Source organism: Ooceraea biroi, chromosome 6 (genome assembly GCF_003672135.1).
Source record: "Ooceraea biroi isolate clonal line C1 chromosome 6, Obir_v5.4, whole genome shotgun sequence".
NCBI classification, from domain to species: domain Eukaryota; kingdom Metazoa; phylum Arthropoda; class Insecta; order Hymenoptera; family Formicidae; genus Ooceraea; species Ooceraea biroi.
Genome location: NC_039511.1, coordinates 16688335 through 16705520, shown reverse-complemented (window position 1 = coordinate 16705520; position 17186 = coordinate 16688335). Strand labels below are relative to the sequence as shown.

Sequence of the window (17186 nt, the reverse complement as noted above, 5' to 3'; positions counted from 1 at the left end):
TCGCATAGTAAAGCATGTTAAAAATATATTTTCACAACGATTGTATCTATCAAAACATTTGTATTTGTTCGTATGTATCAGTAATGTGCTCAAAGAACTGCAAAAATGGGTATCCAAAAACGCGTATATCTTTAGTGAATTTCAGATTCAAATGGGATTATTTTTTATTGCACAACTACGGTGACGTCAATAAAGAGATAATTTTTTATCAGGCGGTCGTTGCACGCTGCCAACGTCATCAACGTCCTTTTCCGCGCCAAAAGGGAATTATAGATTTTGCTATGTTCTATAAAACATATTTCTTCACCTTTCTGCTTATCACGGTAGAGTTTGTGCCTTTCTCTCTCTCTCTCTCTCTCTCTCTCTCTCTCTTTTTACACTATATTTATAGATTTATAGACACACATAGTGGTCAACGAGCTTCTAAATAATAACGAGCAACGAGAAAAAAGACTTCTTTAACTTAATCCATAAAAAAATCTCATGACAAGTTAGAAATATTAGATTGAACGCAAAGTTCTATTTTTGGCAAGAAATAGCTTGGGCTGGAAATAGATACCACACAATCAAATGATTATTTCAAATGTTTACCGTGCACAATTGGACAATTAAAAGCAGCAATTGAGCAGAAACGTCCGAAATTGATCAATCGTAACGGCGTCTTCCACCATGACAATGCAAGATCAAGATGTCTCTTTGGCGATCCGGCAAAAATTGGTGCAACTTAGTTGGGATGTCCTGCTTCACCCACCGTATTCCCCGGACCTTGCACCTTTGGATTATCATTTGTTCCGGTCTCTTTAAAACTCTTAATGGAAAAAATTCGATTCCCCGGAAGCCTGCAAAAACCATCTCAAGCAGTTTCATGATTTCGTCCATGTAGAAGTTGCCAGTTTTCTACATGGACGAAATCATGAAACTATTTCAAAGATGGCAAAAGCTGATCGATAAACATGGTGGATACATTGATGAATAAAATTATATCTGAATATGAAGAAATGGTCTTTCAATTTTGCCTAAAATATAAAACACACTTTCCATTCAACAGCAGTACATACTCGATTATCGTCGCATTGGGTCATTAAACATCTTCGTGGGAAAGAACTCAATAAAAAGAAAGGGATCCTTTCACGCATCATTGAATGCGCAACCGGTAATTCGCGATCAACATGGCTTCTGGAACGAACTGGAGCATCCAGATGCACACGATCTCGTTATATAAATCCAATCACCGTCTTTTAGAATCGATCAGCATGTCGCGTCGATTGATCCAAGCATTTCTTGGATCATTATCCTGCTCACAGAACTCCCCGAAAATCCGATACGCGAAGACATAATCTTTGCCTGGCGAGGTGCATGCGACATCCCTCGCGATCCACCGTGATCCTGTTGCGACCCACAACCGTGATTACATCGCGCGTGCGTGCGTGTGCTGATGGAAAAGCGCATGGGGATCACCGGATGTAGATCGATTCAGCTCGCTACGGCCACAGCCAGCAATCTGAAACGCAGCCACCAACCAGTCAACCGGGGCTCTGACCCATTTCCTTGGCTTACATTACTGGGCAGATAAATTCTCGCTGTCCGTGTTCGTCTCCGCTGTTTTCCGTTGCGACCCAGCAACCCTTCCGGCGCCCTGACCTCTGACCTACATTCGACCCGTCCTCGTTCCGCTCAACCCGACCCTCCCCACCGGGAAAGGACGCTGCCATCATCAGCTGTTCCCGATGGAGCTGAACACGTAGCTCCACCATGCATTTTTATGCACCGCGCGTTCACATGTCGCACCTTCTTTATCTTCCCTACGAATAGATTTTACCTGATATCGTCTCTTAGAAATTGATTAACTCCACATTAAATGCAGATAATGAAAGATAATTTAGACAACTTGTTACGTATTACAACGTGTAACACGTAACTTACTTAATTGAATCTAATCTCCCCTTCTTTCCACTTCTATCTGATAGATCCTTCTCTGTCTTCTACTTATAAACTTTCACAATAACGATAAATGACAGATTTAGCAATTATACATTTGCTTGCAGGCATGATCACTCTGGTTAATGGTGCGCCGGTTTTCGCGGATCCTCTTAAGGAATGGAGGATTATAGTTACCCATTATGGAGGACTGGCTGGCCTCGCCCTGATTGGACTCCTCCTGGCAGCTATTCTTCCTTGCGCGGGTCTCTTTTTCTGCTGCTGTAGATGCGCAGGACATTGCGGTGCTCGCAGTCAGCCCTTTGACAAAAAACACGATCACTGCAAGAAGATCATGCTCAGTATCGTTCTAATCGGAGTCGCCACCATTATACTGTGAGTTATTTTTATTGATTTTTTTCTGTTTTCAGAAAAGTTGCCAAGCCATCATGATATAGCTTCTTCTTCTCATCAAATTCTTCTCGAAATTTAATCATCCCGCGTACAACGTAATCTACTTTCGTCAAATATTATATTAATATCCATTAATATCATATCAAACGGATCAATGAAATTCTACTTTTTGCCTTCCTTTATTTTGCCACTTCTATCTTGTGAAATAAAATGTAGACACATTGTGGCAATTAATAATTTCAGATTCGGCGTGGTATGCGCTTTCGTGACAAATGAATACATGCAGGAAGGAACCAAGGACCTTCCGAATAACGCCAAGACTAGTCTGAAAGACGTCCAGCTCTACTTAAACACTACAAAGCAAGAGATTGACAATTTGCTCAAGACAAACTCGGAGGAGCTGGAAGTTACGCTCAACAATATTCTGCAGGCCAGCGGTAAAATCGTCACAGAACAGTTGGCGGAATACTCGCACGCCGTCTCCTTAACAAATTTGAACGATATAGTTACCGGCTTGGAGTCGATCAGGGAGGATTTAAGACTGATGAATAACATAACGCAGGAATTACGAACAAACGCCAGTCAATTGGATATTGGTACGTACAATCCAACCAAGAACTAAATTTATATTCAATTTGAAAAAAAGTCAAGCTACTTTTGGTATATTTTAGGGCTTTAGGTAACTTGTTGAAATTGTTATTTAAAGTTTATGTTTCGTCACTGCTTACTTGCTGCTTTTGCAATAAATCAATTTCATCGAATAACAGTCTTAGAAATCAGATATTAATCTATTTTTCAGTTGTTCGAGGCGTCAAGAAAAATCTTCTTCATACTTTGGCTGCGTGTACAACCGATAATTGCCAGCGCGTTCTACATGACTACAAAGTGAATCGGATGTCGGTACAAGTAGATTTTGATAAGGTAACTAGGCTCTAATCGTTTTCATTTTAAGTATTAATTTAGCTAATTACTTAACCTGACAAGCGTTTTCCTTGTTTATACGCAGTACATGGATCGTTACTTCCCAAAGGTATGATTTTATATTAAAAGAAATTCCCGTTTCCATTATTATGACATTTAACAAAAATGCTTTTAGACCTCGATGCTCAATGATGATGAAATACAAATATTCAAAAAGATGAAATTTCGAGCTTTTTGGACATTATTCTCATTGTTGATATGCTACATCAAAGTCTAAATGCATTGAAAACGTGATTCGTAAATGTATATCGAAACGGTAGATCTGTACAAGGCTTGCCTTGGCTTTCGTTTGCTTCTAACAAAGCTTCTTAAAATATATAAAAGTCAATGTCACGAATTTCACTGAGCAATTGAATCAAACTGTATCAAAAGAATTAACTATCGATCTTTATAATATAAACGGTATTTAATGTCTTATTTAATTAAATCTCAAAAAATAATAAATAAAATATATTGCATGCTACGTCACGTAAGGAATATATAGATTCGTATAATTATTAGAAATATCATAGAGATCAATAAAAAGCCAATCTTATTTATCAAAATTTGTTGCGAAATATTCATATGAATATAAAAAAACTACAGTTTCTGGCACATTGCGTGTACAAAAGGAAGATATCGTATAAATTTATTTGATTCCATGCTTGCCATAAATAGCTTCTAGCATCTGTAAGTTGTAAGCAAAAGCATGCACTTTCCTTACGTGTATATTATTTCATATATACATAGATTTACTTATTTGCATCACACTTGATTAATCTTGCAAAGTAATCTGCACATCATCACATTACATGCACTTTTTTACTGAATGCCAAAGTAAAAACATTCTTAAATAATTTTGCATTAGAAGATGATTACACAAGAAGAATGTGTGTTTTAAATTGTTTTCAATGTATTTAAAATATATTTAAGAAAAAGAAAGGGTTTTTTTAACTTAGTTTTAACAAAAATGTAGCAGTTAATATATTTATGTCATATCTTTTTATTTTTGTGATTTTTAAAGAATATATTTTAAAGAATAAACTTGTGATAATTCTGAAACTTCTACTAAGATCTGACTATGTATATTAGTTTTTTTCATACAATTTGAATGTAATAAATAACTGGCATGTTTTAGAAATCGCATTTTAGCACGAGATTTTTTCACAAATCTGGCAAGAAGATTTTAATCTATTTTGTGTGATAAATGCTGTCGATAACTTTGTTAATATTCGATTGAAAGCATATTGGTGTGATGCTTTTCAGCTGCCGGATGTTACGTTCGCGTTACATAACATCACCGTGCTCATGGAAAGTAATATAGTATCAGAAGTGAGTCAAGGTAGAGAGACGTTTCTGAAGATTCAAAAGGATATCCAGCACGCTGTTAATCAAACGATTCCCGTCGTGAGTGCGAGTATACGACGAGCTTGTGACTACCTGGCAAGCGTCGCCAATAATATGACTGCCCTAATCGACAGGATAAATGTCGATATAGATAGAGTTTATATTCGACATCTAGAAGTTGCCCGCACCAATATAGATCAGTATTCACCTTACAGGTACATTGCATGGAATAAACTTGAGATAAATTTATCCGGACAACGGACGTACAGTGAACATTATGACATAATAGTCTTGTTAAACGCATATTCATTCCAGATACTATCTTGGTCTTGGTATATCTGGTATTCTTCTAACTGTCTTAATGTGTTTGACGTGTGGCCTTCTCTGCGGTATTTGTGGAAAGCGCCCGGACGGCTATGGAGACGATTGCTGTAATAAAGGATCAGGTGCACGGTTTCTCATGATGTAAGTTGCACACACAAAATAAAATATATAAGTAACTATCGTTAGATTGAATTACTGTTAAAACGCTTGAAATTATAGGGCTGTGTGGATCATCTTCCTTTTGACAAGTGTTCTGATGGTTATAACCGTTGCTCATATGATAACCGGTGTTATGGCACAACGCGGTATCTGCGAGCCTTTAAAGAATCCGAGAGACAACAGAATGTTTGAGTTGGTGGACGAGCTTGTGCAAATCAAAAGAATACTTTATCCAAATAATCCGAATGCGGACATCAATATGAGTTATATCGTTACGTAAGTATGTATTTATCTACTTTAGCTTTCTATCAAGAAGGGACTTGGCTTACAATATTCCTTAGTCATACGCATCCATCCATTCAGAAGAAATTTGCCAATACCTAACACTCTGTTGGCCCTCTCGTTACAGCAAGTGCCACGAAAACGAGACGCTTTACAACGTGCTAAATTTGAAAAATGTGTTTGACGTTCAAAGTTTGCGCGAGTATGCCGGACGTTACGATATCAATGACACGATCCAACAGCTGCGTCGCAAGATTAGTCTCTCTCCCGGTGTGGTAATTTTGAAGGACAGTGCGAGATCCAAGCTGAATGACCTGGCGCGGAGCGGTCTCAGCGATATCAAGTTCTATCAGTACGCCGAGCTGCTTGCCGAAAACATCACGAATATTAACTTGGAGCACCTTGCCAAACAGCTACTGGAAGTTTCCGCTAAATTGCCGGAGGGACAGGAAGATATAAAACTGAGTCTCGAGAAAAACGCGCATGACTTGGAACATTATCATAGAGACTTGGTCATGCCGATGGCACAGCGTAGCGAGTTATTGAGTGTAAACGCATTGATGCTTCAAGAGAACATCAAGTTTAATCATAGTTCAATGGCAGACGCTATTCATGATTTAGTGGATGAAGTCACTAAGGCGCAGCAATTCTTGAATAAAGACGGGCCAGAGTATGTTCAATACGTATGTATCGCTCTTTCTTTCGCACTTTTGCAATATTCTGACAAATGTGATTTATGTCTGTTACTATATGCTTGCGACAGCTTGCAACCAGATTTGGCAATGCATTTTTGCAACAAGTGGATAAATTCCTGGAGCACGTGATCGATTCCGCGATTGACAAGATTGGAAGGTGCGCTCCCGTCTCGAATGCTTACAATGCCACTCTCGTGGCAGGATGTAACAAGATTCTGGATCCATTCGTAAGTACAATGTCACTTTATTCTACGTGTCAAAAGCCTCGCTAAAAATTAATATTCATGTTTCCATTTGCATTTATATATAGAATGGCTTCTGGGCGAGCGTCGGTTGGTGCCTGATCCTATTCATACCGACGATAGTGCTCTGCGTGAAACTGAGTGCCCTGTACCAAAAGTCAGATCCGTATCCAGGACCTCTTGTCGAGGCGTAAGTTTCCTCTTTCTTCTTGCGGATACAGTAATCCACGACTGTGGCATATTCCTAAAAGTCGTATTTCCCGATTAATTGTTTTTTAAATTCTAATTCGATTTATGGTGCATGACGATACTTGGGATACTGTGTCTTCAGTAGATTCCATTGTCGATATCGTGCATCAAGTCATTTATCCAATAAATGTTCATTAAAGTTGAATAAAGTCCCGAGCGTCGATTAAATAAATACAAAAGGAACAGGATGTGCGAGTCAGTGACGCGTGATATTAGAGAGTTTCTCTCTTTATTTTTCTCTGTGAACTTTATCGTACAACAACGGACCTCTGCGCACTCTTTATGTAGAAACTACTGAGTTTACTCTTTTATTTCCGTCTCGTAGCCACTTTCGAGCTTCCACATACCATAGCATGTACCTATTCGCGCTTTGTAACATCTTTTTTGATAGTCGGCATGTCCTTGTTCTTTGATTTGATACGAGGGAACCTTTCGAACCTGGAAGAAGCTTCCGGATTCGAACAATTTCCTTAAAAACCTATCGCTTCAAATATTCGGGCAGTCCTGTCTGTCCAAAACGGACAAGGTAGCGTGAGACGCGTAATTGCGTAGTTTTCAGTTTGAACTTTCTTACGTCAAGTATGCAAATTAATAATTTTCTTTTAATATAACAATCAACGAGGATAATTCCGTAGAGTGACTTAAAAATTATCATTTTTCTTACTTAATTTATTAAATTAAATCTCATTGTCAATATTAAATTGCAAATATACCTCGTTGGTTTTGAACGCCACAACGAGAGACTAAATCTAATCTGTCTTTCTCTTAGACCGATCAAACGCAGTCCCATCGGTCGCGCAGTAGCTTAGATTAAAGTAGTCGTCTAATGTGTGGAATGATTGTTGGAATCTAACCGCTAACACGCTCCGTTACAGTGAATATTTGTATGACGCATACGCAGACAGGGATAACATACCCCTTGCTCAGTAAGTATACCACGACAAAGCCACAATATGCTCGCACGTATATTCCATACGTATATTCCATACGTGACACGCATGTGTACACACACACACACACACAAAACTTATCGTTCGAGTTCTGCAAATGCGACAGAAATTGCTCGAAATAACACAACGTTTACCATGTCTTGTTGCTCACTGAATATTGTACAGTGGTTCAATTTCTGGCAATTAAGACTAACTTTGTTACTTCTTAGAATATGCTCTGTTGTATCTCTTTTCTTTACAAGGAAAAGGAGAAAGCGAGCCACTGCACTGCACACAGAAAACAGTAGAAAAGAATGTAACTACATTATAATTGTTCTTACGTTAAGACTGTGTTGAATGTACTTGGTATCTTAGTACGACTGCATGTATAGTATAGTATACTTTATAGGAAAATGTAACATATTCGATTGATATGATATGTCGTAAGATACGTTGCGTGTTGAACTTTGAATGCTCGGAGGTTTATTTTTTTGGGCTTCTTCAATCATTCCATTACTAACGTAGCAGTAATGTTTCAGTTGAAAAGCTTTGCTAAGAAAAACATAAAATGCGAATAAATAACGGCTTTTTAGATTAGGCACAGCAGGCTACATAGTCGTCTGGAAAATATTATATTTTTCAACTCTAGAGCTGCACGAATGTCGAACATATCGAATTTGCACAATGATCAATCATGAAAATAAGTATTTCTTTTAAATTAATAATTGATGAAAGAAAGAAAACTCAAAGTTTATTGAAATGGATCAGCAACGAAAGAATTCTCCGCGTAAAATGCAATTAAAATTAAATTTTAATTTTATTTCCTATCTCAATCAATTCCGTTCGATATATAATTCCATTACGCTTAAGCTCACTGTGTCTATTGTAGCTGATTGTCATTGTAGGAAGCAGAAAGCCACAGTGACGCTGTAATCTGCTAGGTATTTAAGGGCAATGCATCATTTTGCGAGTTCGTGTGCAGTTTCAGGATTACTATACATTACGTAGAGAAGTGTTTCCCAAATGGTATTATTCCGCAGGTCTCTATAATAAAATGTAAATCATAATCAGAATCATATGAAGTGAAGTTCTGTAAAGAGTTCCGTGCTCGAGATAAGTTGGGAGACACTGATCCAAAGAGTTTTTAATTGATACACCTGCGCGGCTTAGTGTGCGGCACTTGGTCTCTAACTCGCATGTCGAGTGCTCGCGTCATCTTGGTGGATGACGTCTTAAGAAAGCGTTGCGTTTGATTGCAGCGTTCATGACAAGAAGCACGTTTCTCATGGCAGACATCATCCCGCGGCTTATGTCGAGAGTTACGACGGCCCGGCGGTAGGATATAGCGAGCGCGAGAGGATCCCTGACGCCCATCAGAGTACGTCGCATCATGACTCGAGATATTCCGACTTGGCGCCGAAGTGAGTAGACTTTTCTTGTCCTCAAGGCGATCTCTCGTGTTCCTTAATTGCAATTTTGTAGGAAATTATAGGATTTTTACTTTTCGATATTTTTACTATCGACATAATATATATATATATATATATATATATATGTATTATGTATATGTATATATCATATATGTATATATATCAAGACATAGCTCAAATAAGATTGCAACTCTAAACTGTAAATAGCATTTAACGTGATATTGAGTGACGTTACTTGCGTAATGCTACCTCCGAAATCCCATTCCTCTCTCCCTCTCCCTCTTTCCTCACTTATTCATTTCATCGGTTACGTCTTATTTCTTTACAGTTTCACCCTATCGTGGCGAAACCGCGAACATACCGCCCCTTCCAAAACAGAATCTCACAGTAAAATCTTTAGCGTATCACTAGAGTCGCAGTAAGTCTCTAATAGAGCAATAATCATAAAACAGCTTTCTGTGAAACGTAACGCTTTCACTTTGTTTGAGTATACCGCGTCTCTCTGGCAGTATAGTCTCTTTGTAACTTCCTCGCCCGACATGAGCAGGGTTCCCACTCATCAAATGATCCTGCATTATTTTTGTTAGTAAGTTGAAGCTCGATTAATGGTCCTTTCGTGTCGACTCTGAAAAATAAGAAAACAATTCATATTTATTCGGTGCGCAATCCTGCTTAGAGCATGTGACATTCGTGCTTTTATTCCTGAATTATTAGAAAAGAACACGCAACAGTTATCCGCGACTTAATGCGCGTCCTGATTAGGAATCTACGGTCCAACTGTTAAATGTAATATTATGTTGACGCATGTTGGTGCAACCCCGATGGTCACGATTCTTCTCCCGGTTATTTCCAGGTGAGTGGGAACCCTGCGGGAGGGTCGACCTCTCGCGTCTCTCGATATGCCTTTGCACGTAAGTCGTAAGACTATTGTTACAAGTGTTTCTCCTTCTTCTACATTCGTGTTCGTTCTGTTTTTAATTGGCCATGTCACAAATAGCTTGCAAGAGAACTTAGGCTTCCCGCAAGGTATATAACAAGCAGGAGACATCAGAGGTACGGTCCAACTGATCGTTTGGTTTCCTCTCCATTCTGGAAACGCGCTTGATACAATATACGTCGATGAACTTTGAATAATACTTGTCCTGTAATGTTAATTTAGCTTGAAGGTACCTTACGAGTTTCCTCCGCGGAGAAGCATGTCCACTCCGACGTTGTCAGGAATATATTTTGCAATCGTAATCGGGATGTTTCAATCGAGTTACCATCTTACTTTGATTTCGCTTGAGCGGCTGCTGTATCATATGTTAGTTCGCTAAGGCATTTTACTGTGGCAAAGACACGATAGACGCGTGCTTAGCTCTTTTACTGCCAGACCCGTTTGCCGGGTGTCTTGTACCAACTCTACGTGACGGCCAGCCGAAAGAGTTGAGCGGATCAGTATAATACTAGGAAATGCAAATGCTATAAACCTACTGACTGCAGATAAACGCTATGCAGCTGGACGTGCAATTATTAAATTGACGAATGCTGCTATTACAGAAATTGGGATTTCCCCAACGGTGGTCCGCCAAGGTATCAACCAGCTGCCGGAGCTCCGCCTTTAAGCACTGAATATGAACGACCACCGCCTTATTACTATCCTGGACCAGGGTAAGCATTAACATACTTATTACTGATAATGTTTTGTCATACAGACCGAAAAGCTAGCATTGTTTTTACAATAATAAAATGTTATGTTTGTAAAATTTTAATTTTTACTTTAATTAAAGCAACTTCCATTTTAAACAGTTTTTTTCGAATAGCTTCAAATGAAACTTTGAATTATATTGCTCCAACTTGCTTCTCTCTCTCTCGTGATAAATTTGAAAATGAAGGAAAACTCTCTTTCTGTTTCAGGGATAGAAATTAGGAAACAAGTGCCGTGGCATGCACAAAAGCAGCGCTGAACAGCGTGGCAACGCACAGCCTCACGCGCAGCTACAAGCGAACGCTCAAGAAGAGAGAGAAATCTGGATGTAAGAGGGACTACGTATAATCCTTTGCGTTGTTCCTGAGCGTGCCACGGATTGTGCGAACACCAAAAGTAACTAAAGACCAAGTTTAATACAGACTGAGATAGGCTAATGGTCCTTTCGCGACGTTTCTTTTCTTTCTATGTGGAATGTGAGTAGTGTATAATTGACGTAAATGCGACATATATAAATTCCTCCTTTATTCAAGAATTAACACTCGTGTATATTTCGATACCGCGGAAGGAACATGGTTCTATCTAATCTAGAACATGGTTCCAGATTAAATATGAACTGATGATCGGAGAATGTGCAAAGTCTCTCCGGTTTTTCTTTTTCTAATTAAAGGCTAATAGGTATGCTCGGATATGTTCAGTTTGGCACGGAGATTTCTTTTCTTCGAAGGAAAAAGCATAAGTTTTTAAGTGCTTAGATTTTTATCTGGATAATGTCATGCCAGTGATTTCATCAGTCAGAATAAGCACGTAAAGAACAATCGATCGAAGGAAAACGAGGAAATCGAAAGAAGCAAACAATTTCCTTCGTTGTACGACATGCAAAGACTGCGCGGCATGAAAAACTACGCATATCTCGTGTCAGATGAACTGTGTAGCACAAATTATTAATGCTGCCAATTTAGCGTTTCTCGAGAAGAAACTGGCGTTATTGATGTCGGATTTTCGATCCATCTCTTCAAGCACTAAGCCATATAAAAATGCCAAACGACACATATGTGATTTACATAATTCATGTAATTGTGAAGGCATACATCGTGCCGTGCGTGCACACTAAAAGAGTTTATTACTTCGGAAATCTCGTTCGTCTTTAGCAGAGGAAAACAAAATTACATTAGAAACTGATCCTTATTCCGCCGGTGCCACTTTCATCATGGCGAACGGAATTTGTGAGAATTTGTGAGCGGCGCGGCCGTTCCATTATAAATACTCTATGTACATGAATTTTTAAGTAATTGTTTTCGTATTACTCTCTTATAGTATAACTTATCGATGTAAACCGAGGCAATCCATATGTCACGTAGATCATGCCTGTACGCTTAATTCGAAGATCTACGCACGTATGGATTCTTCAATGTCTGTGTATTACAATATCCGCTCGAGTACAGTAATTTGCTAAGACAAATTCAAAATGTTTCTCACTCGTGCATGTTCGATTCATGTACGAATCTAAAGATCTACACGGTATACTATCATTGCAAACATCATATTTATCAAACAGCCAAGAAATTTTTAAATTAAATTTTTCTTTAATTATTTTTCGTTAAGCAGAGTCTTTGAGTGAAACGTTACAAATTTTCGGTTAATAGCACATCATACTGCTAAATTCATTAAAATCTAGAAACATTTAAAGTGAAAGAAATTATAAAGGAGAGAACATGAAGGTAGACCGTAATAAGCTGTAAGCTCTCTGCTTCTTGTCGTACCAACGTATATCACATTTGAAGAAGAAATCAATTAGATTACTAGAATATTCATCATTTCAAGGTAGATTACTTCTTTTAGTAACACCTATGTCCATTAAAAAATGTATACCGCGAGCAAACAGGTTCTTCTTTCTTGAAAAGATTAATGTTACATAAACTTACATAAACAACATTGTTGCCAAAAAAGAAGAAACTAATAAATGTTTCACGAAATCATTGCTGTAACTCGAACATAAGGGATATTATGAAGGATATTGAGAAATGATGATCGAGAGTGAGATCGAACTGACACTCTAACTGGCAATTGTTCCCGCGTATGTACAGAACTAAGGTGGAAAGTATAAAAACAAGATTCGCATTTTCCAATCGTGCTATTAGAAAATGTATGCTTTTGTTGTGACAGAAATCATTTCGAATCTCCTTTTGAAAACTTTATGGCACATTGTGAATTTTGTTTTGATACTCTTGATACGCATATACATTATGGTAGAGAATGCGCCAGCTGTTTGTGTCATTAAATCCGATCGGGTATTGGCAATCAAGATTGCTAAAGTCACTCCTTTCCTTCACGTATTATATTGAAGCGCAGTGAGAATGAGAGCGAGCGAGAGAGAGAGAGAGAGAATTGTCGCATTCACAGTCGAGTAAAATTTTTGCAAAAATCCCCGCTGTACTATTACCATATTTACAATCTCATAGCATAGTCTTACTGAATCTACGTCTTAGTCTATCGACATTCGACACAACGTATGTATGCGTCACGATTCGAAGGAACAATGATGTTTTTTAAATTAATGGAATGTAATAGCAGGAATAGTGTGTGCGTGTGTGTGTGTGTATGGACTCGTAAAGCTCTTACACCCATCGTCTTGAGCACGAAGAGGCGCGTTTCGGAGAACGAGTGCCGTCAATAGTGCGCGAGATGTCCCACAAATAAAAATCCGTAGCTTAGTGCGCGTAAAATTCCGCCGAAAAAAAAAGATGCGAGGACGTTGAAATTCCTTGGTGCTATTTTTATAATGACAATGATAATGTACCGATGGTTCGTATCAGGCACTTTTTCTCCGCGTTCGCGAACGTGTCGAGTGGATGCGATGTAACGAGCTGTTGATCGAGAAGAAACGTTCATTTACTCTTTTCCGAAGTAGATATGACATAAGTTCGAAATCAGCAGGATTGGACTGGAGAAAACATCGATACGATTCTTGGGTACAAAACTTGGGCACTCTTGCCATACATTTATCAATCAAAATTGAAAAGTTTCGTATATACGATCGTGTCCATAATGGAATTATTCGATAGATCCGTTTTTCCAGTCTGATTCATCGGTGAGAAATTGGTGAAAGAGTTTGTACTTTCATTGTCATGATACTGTTACATTGAATGGTTAAACGTTAGAGTATTTTGCTCTTGTCTGCTCAATTTCCCGGAACGTTAACGTTCTGGGACGAGTATCCTCTTCCTTTGCCTATTGCTCCTCTTTTTTTTCGTACTGAACCTTTAGTAGCCATTCCACCGAGGATGTTTGTGATAAATTGTGACTCAGACACAAATTGTCTTGTACGCACATTAAGAAATACTCGCAGTTTTTCCGAAATAATTCGCATTTTGAGGATCAATCGAGGACGCAAGTGTAAGGATAGTATTGCCATTGACTATGGTGTTTTTACAATTCGCCGATTATGTTTGTTAAAATTAATTATTATTACTATTAATATTATATATTATTGATATTATATTGAAAAATGAGTGTACCACAGTTTAAATATATCTATTTTATATTAAATCGATAATAACGTGTTATTAATTTATATTACAAATTTTTGATTCAACTAAGAATAATAATGTAATTACATTTTTGCGTATATCGAGGATTTTTTGATATTTTATATTTATATATGCACATAAAATACAATATATACATATATTATAACTCTTCATTAAAACAGGTGTATCACATACAACTATCATTAAGCATATTACCTACTTTATTTTTGCTTATTATTATTTTATAAAACGATTATCGTAAAAGGCACTTTTGAATGGAATCGATAACGTTCGAAGATATGTTAACAATTGGCTCTGTTATCTTTGCCCCATTTACGCATAACGCGTATTATCTGTTCTACTTGGGAATTTGACGTGTTTTTAAGAAGCTGTATCACCTCTGACAGCAACTCTCTGCGATGAGAAATACAACTTGTCAATTAATTGATGATTATGTGCGATTTTGATTTCACGAATGTACAAAAGACATACTTGGGTAACTTCTCCGCGACGATGTATTGAAAAGTACCGCAGCACGCGCCGCGCTTTCCTTCCCAATGTTCAGGAGTCGGATCCATGCGTTCCAGCATATCAAAGGCCTTAGCGGCGTACCAGAATTCGCCTACCTTGTAACACGCGTTGGCTATTAACTGAAGTAGATTAAATGATTCGACCGACGTATCCATTTTCAGATACAATTCCCAAGCTAGTTCGGCCTTCTTATTCATTATGTCTGCAAAGTTGATAGTAATCATTAAACAATTATTAAATGACATAATCTGCAATTTTAACGCAAATATAGTATATAGTATACATATATACTTACAACAATACGACAGAAGACTAATATAGATGTAATCGTTCTTATACTTTTCATTACGTATCATGAGGAAAGCTTCCTCCGCTTCCTTGAAGTAGCCCGCTCCGGTTTGCGATTGGGCGTAGTTAAAGTTGAAGTTATCCTGATTGGAAAAGTATGTCTTTATCGAATTGAGATATAGTCGGACGCGGTCAAACTGCCGATATAGGAAGAAGAAGGAGGCCATGCACTGTCTACCAGGTATGGTATCGCACTCTGACGCTGAAGAACCCACCAGTTGAAAATATTGTTGTGCCGTTTTGATACTGTCACGCTAGAAATTTCGGCGATAAGTTTCAACAAATTGAATTACTAAAGCTTTAACAGCGACATAACATACAGAGTCGGTTTCCTGACCCATAACGGCATTAACTATGCCTTTCAAGATGTATTCCTGTGGAACCGCAGGCTCTAGATCTTTGATCAGGTCATAGGCCGCCTTGACGTCGTCTTGTTTCAAATAATATATTACTAGATTAAGTCTGGCTTCTGGTATGACATCCACCAGATTCGGTAGAATTTGCAAAGCATTTTCACCGTTTTTGAATACCTGAATACGAAAACCAATATCATACAATACTAAAAATACTAGCTTGAGAAGCAAAACATAAGAGAATTAAACAGACTTACGACTGTGTTATGACGTATAAGATCATGTCCAGAACTGAAGGAACTCGATATCTTTTCAATGAGTTGCTTCATCTCAGTCTGTGCCGCATTCCCATCGTACAACCGAAAATGATTGCATGCTTTCAGATTAATCGCGATCGCGCTATCTGGATACTTTTGTAAGTAGACTTGTAACACTTCTTGAGCTACATCGTAGTAATCCAGCTTGTAATAGCACAGAGCTACGTATACATTTAAAGCTAGATAATCCCTGAAAGAAATGTTTATAAGATTCGTTATTTAAATTTATGAGACTGTCCCTAGCAAAATAGAATTTTTATGAGGACGAACTAAAACCAAGAAAGAAAGAAAGAGATAGAATTCTTGTAAATAAAGAAACAGGAGAGGGAAAAGAAAAACAGACACCTGGAATTTTCTTGCAGCTGGGTAAGGAAATACAATTCGGGATATACAGTGGAGTCACATTTCTTGGCACCTTTCTTTCTGGACTTGGGCAAAGAGTAGAGCAGAGAAATTATTGTGAAAAAATTGAAGGAATTCAGATATCTTTATAAATCCTCTTGACAATGTAAAAGAAATGTATTATTATATGCGATATTACAAACCTATTGTCCAGCAAAATTCTTTTATATACATCAATAGCTTCTTGATAATGAGCCTGTAGATAATGAATAGAAGCTAGGCTGAGCTGATCCTCAATTACATCCTGCAGCATTTGATGGTACTCCATTAATTTCGATTCATTGCCCATCTTGTGAGCCAAGTGAAACAACAATCTAGTTTTTAATTTGCTATCAGCCGCATCTTCCAACATCTTCTGTGACTCGGGATACATTCCTAAATAAAAGTAGCAACATGCCAGATTTGTCGTGACATCAGCTGGCATGTGATCCTTTTTCCTCAAATTCTCATAGACTGTCGCTGCACGTTTGTAATCGCCCAAATGAAACGCGCAATATCCTATCCACAGGTCCGTTTCTAAATTACTATTAGTATTGCTATTGAATTCCAATAATGTCAGGGCCCCCGTATAGTCGCGTTTTTGCAAAAACTCCTCTAGCTTTGGTATTTCCTTGCGTAACGCTGATGTTCGGACCACACCGTCCGATAAAGCTGGCTTAGCTCTTGACAGAATCTACGCATGAAAAATCGATTTGTAAAACAATCGTCATGAGGTCATGTTAAATTATTCTTCGTATATATCAACGCTTTTTTATAATATTTATATTATGTGACGCGATTATAAAAGTAAGGATGATGTATTTTTACCATTTTCTATTGCGTTGTGACACGTACGTCAGTTTATTGATTATTTCCAAACGCGTTGGCAAGCGATAATCGGAGCATAACAATCGGCGAGCGCTGCGATCGCATGTTAAAAATAGTGTAATACGTTGACACAAATTTGTCATTTGAGATATACGATTTTATTAATGCAAAGTGACGTAATAATATGATTAAAAAATTCCATCTCTCAGCGGACACTATCCATTGGAATTGAAACTATTCAAAATTTCCATTTGCATCTTTCA

At 38.0% G+C, this 17186-nt stretch overlaps 2 protein-coding genes across 6 annotated transcripts in view; one reads left to right on the top strand and one right to left on the bottom strand.

Annotated features, from left to right (window-relative positions):
- The window catches only part of LOC105284482 (prominin-like protein), a 32902-nt gene extending 19103 nt beyond the window's left edge, over positions 1-13799 (top strand). Inside the window, exons 2-17 of one of the 5 annotated variants that reach the window (XM_011348024.3) lie at positions 2046-2313; positions 2575-2927; positions 3131-3252; positions 3338-3361; positions 3970-3981; positions 4558-4853; positions 4954-5103; positions 5182-5397; positions 5531-6086; positions 6167-6325; positions 6409-6530; positions 7465-7515; positions 8778-8939; positions 9277-9366; positions 10488-10598; positions 10845-13799. In XM_011348024.3, the coding sequence (XP_011346326.1) occupies positions 2046-2313; positions 2575-2927; positions 3131-3252; positions 3338-3361; positions 3970-3981; positions 4558-4853; positions 4954-5103; positions 5182-5397; positions 5531-6086; positions 6167-6325; positions 6409-6530; positions 7465-7515; positions 8778-8939; positions 9277-9366; positions 10488-10598; positions 10845-10857 (2705 nt within the window). In that variant the 3' untranslated portion in view covers positions 10858-13799. Of the gene's footprint in view, positions 1-2045; positions 2314-2574; positions 2928-3130; positions 3253-3337; positions 3362-3969; positions 3982-4557; positions 4854-4953; positions 5104-5181; positions 5398-5530; positions 6087-6166; positions 6326-6408; positions 6531-7464; positions 7516-8777; positions 8944-9276; positions 9367-10487; positions 10603-10844 lie in introns of those variants that run through there. The other 4 variants (XM_011348025.3, XM_011348028.3, XM_026970522.1 and 1 more) reach the window with 4 other exon arrangements.
- Positions 13800-14266: 467 nt separating this feature from the next.
- On the bottom strand, positions 14267-17176 carry LOC105284483 (intraflagellar transport protein 56). Its single transcript, XM_011348031.2, has 7 exons — positions 16924-17176; positions 16260-16789; positions 15655-15904; positions 15365-15574; positions 14992-15298; positions 14658-14898; positions 14267-14579 (listed from the first exon to the last, which is right to left on the bottom strand). Exons 1-7 carry the CDS (start codon positions 16924-16926, stop codon positions 14468-14470), a joined length of 1653 nt encoding a protein of 550 aa, XP_011346333.2. The 5' UTR covers positions 16927-17176; the 3' UTR covers positions 14267-14467.
- Between the last annotated feature and the right edge of the window lie 10 nt (positions 17177-17186).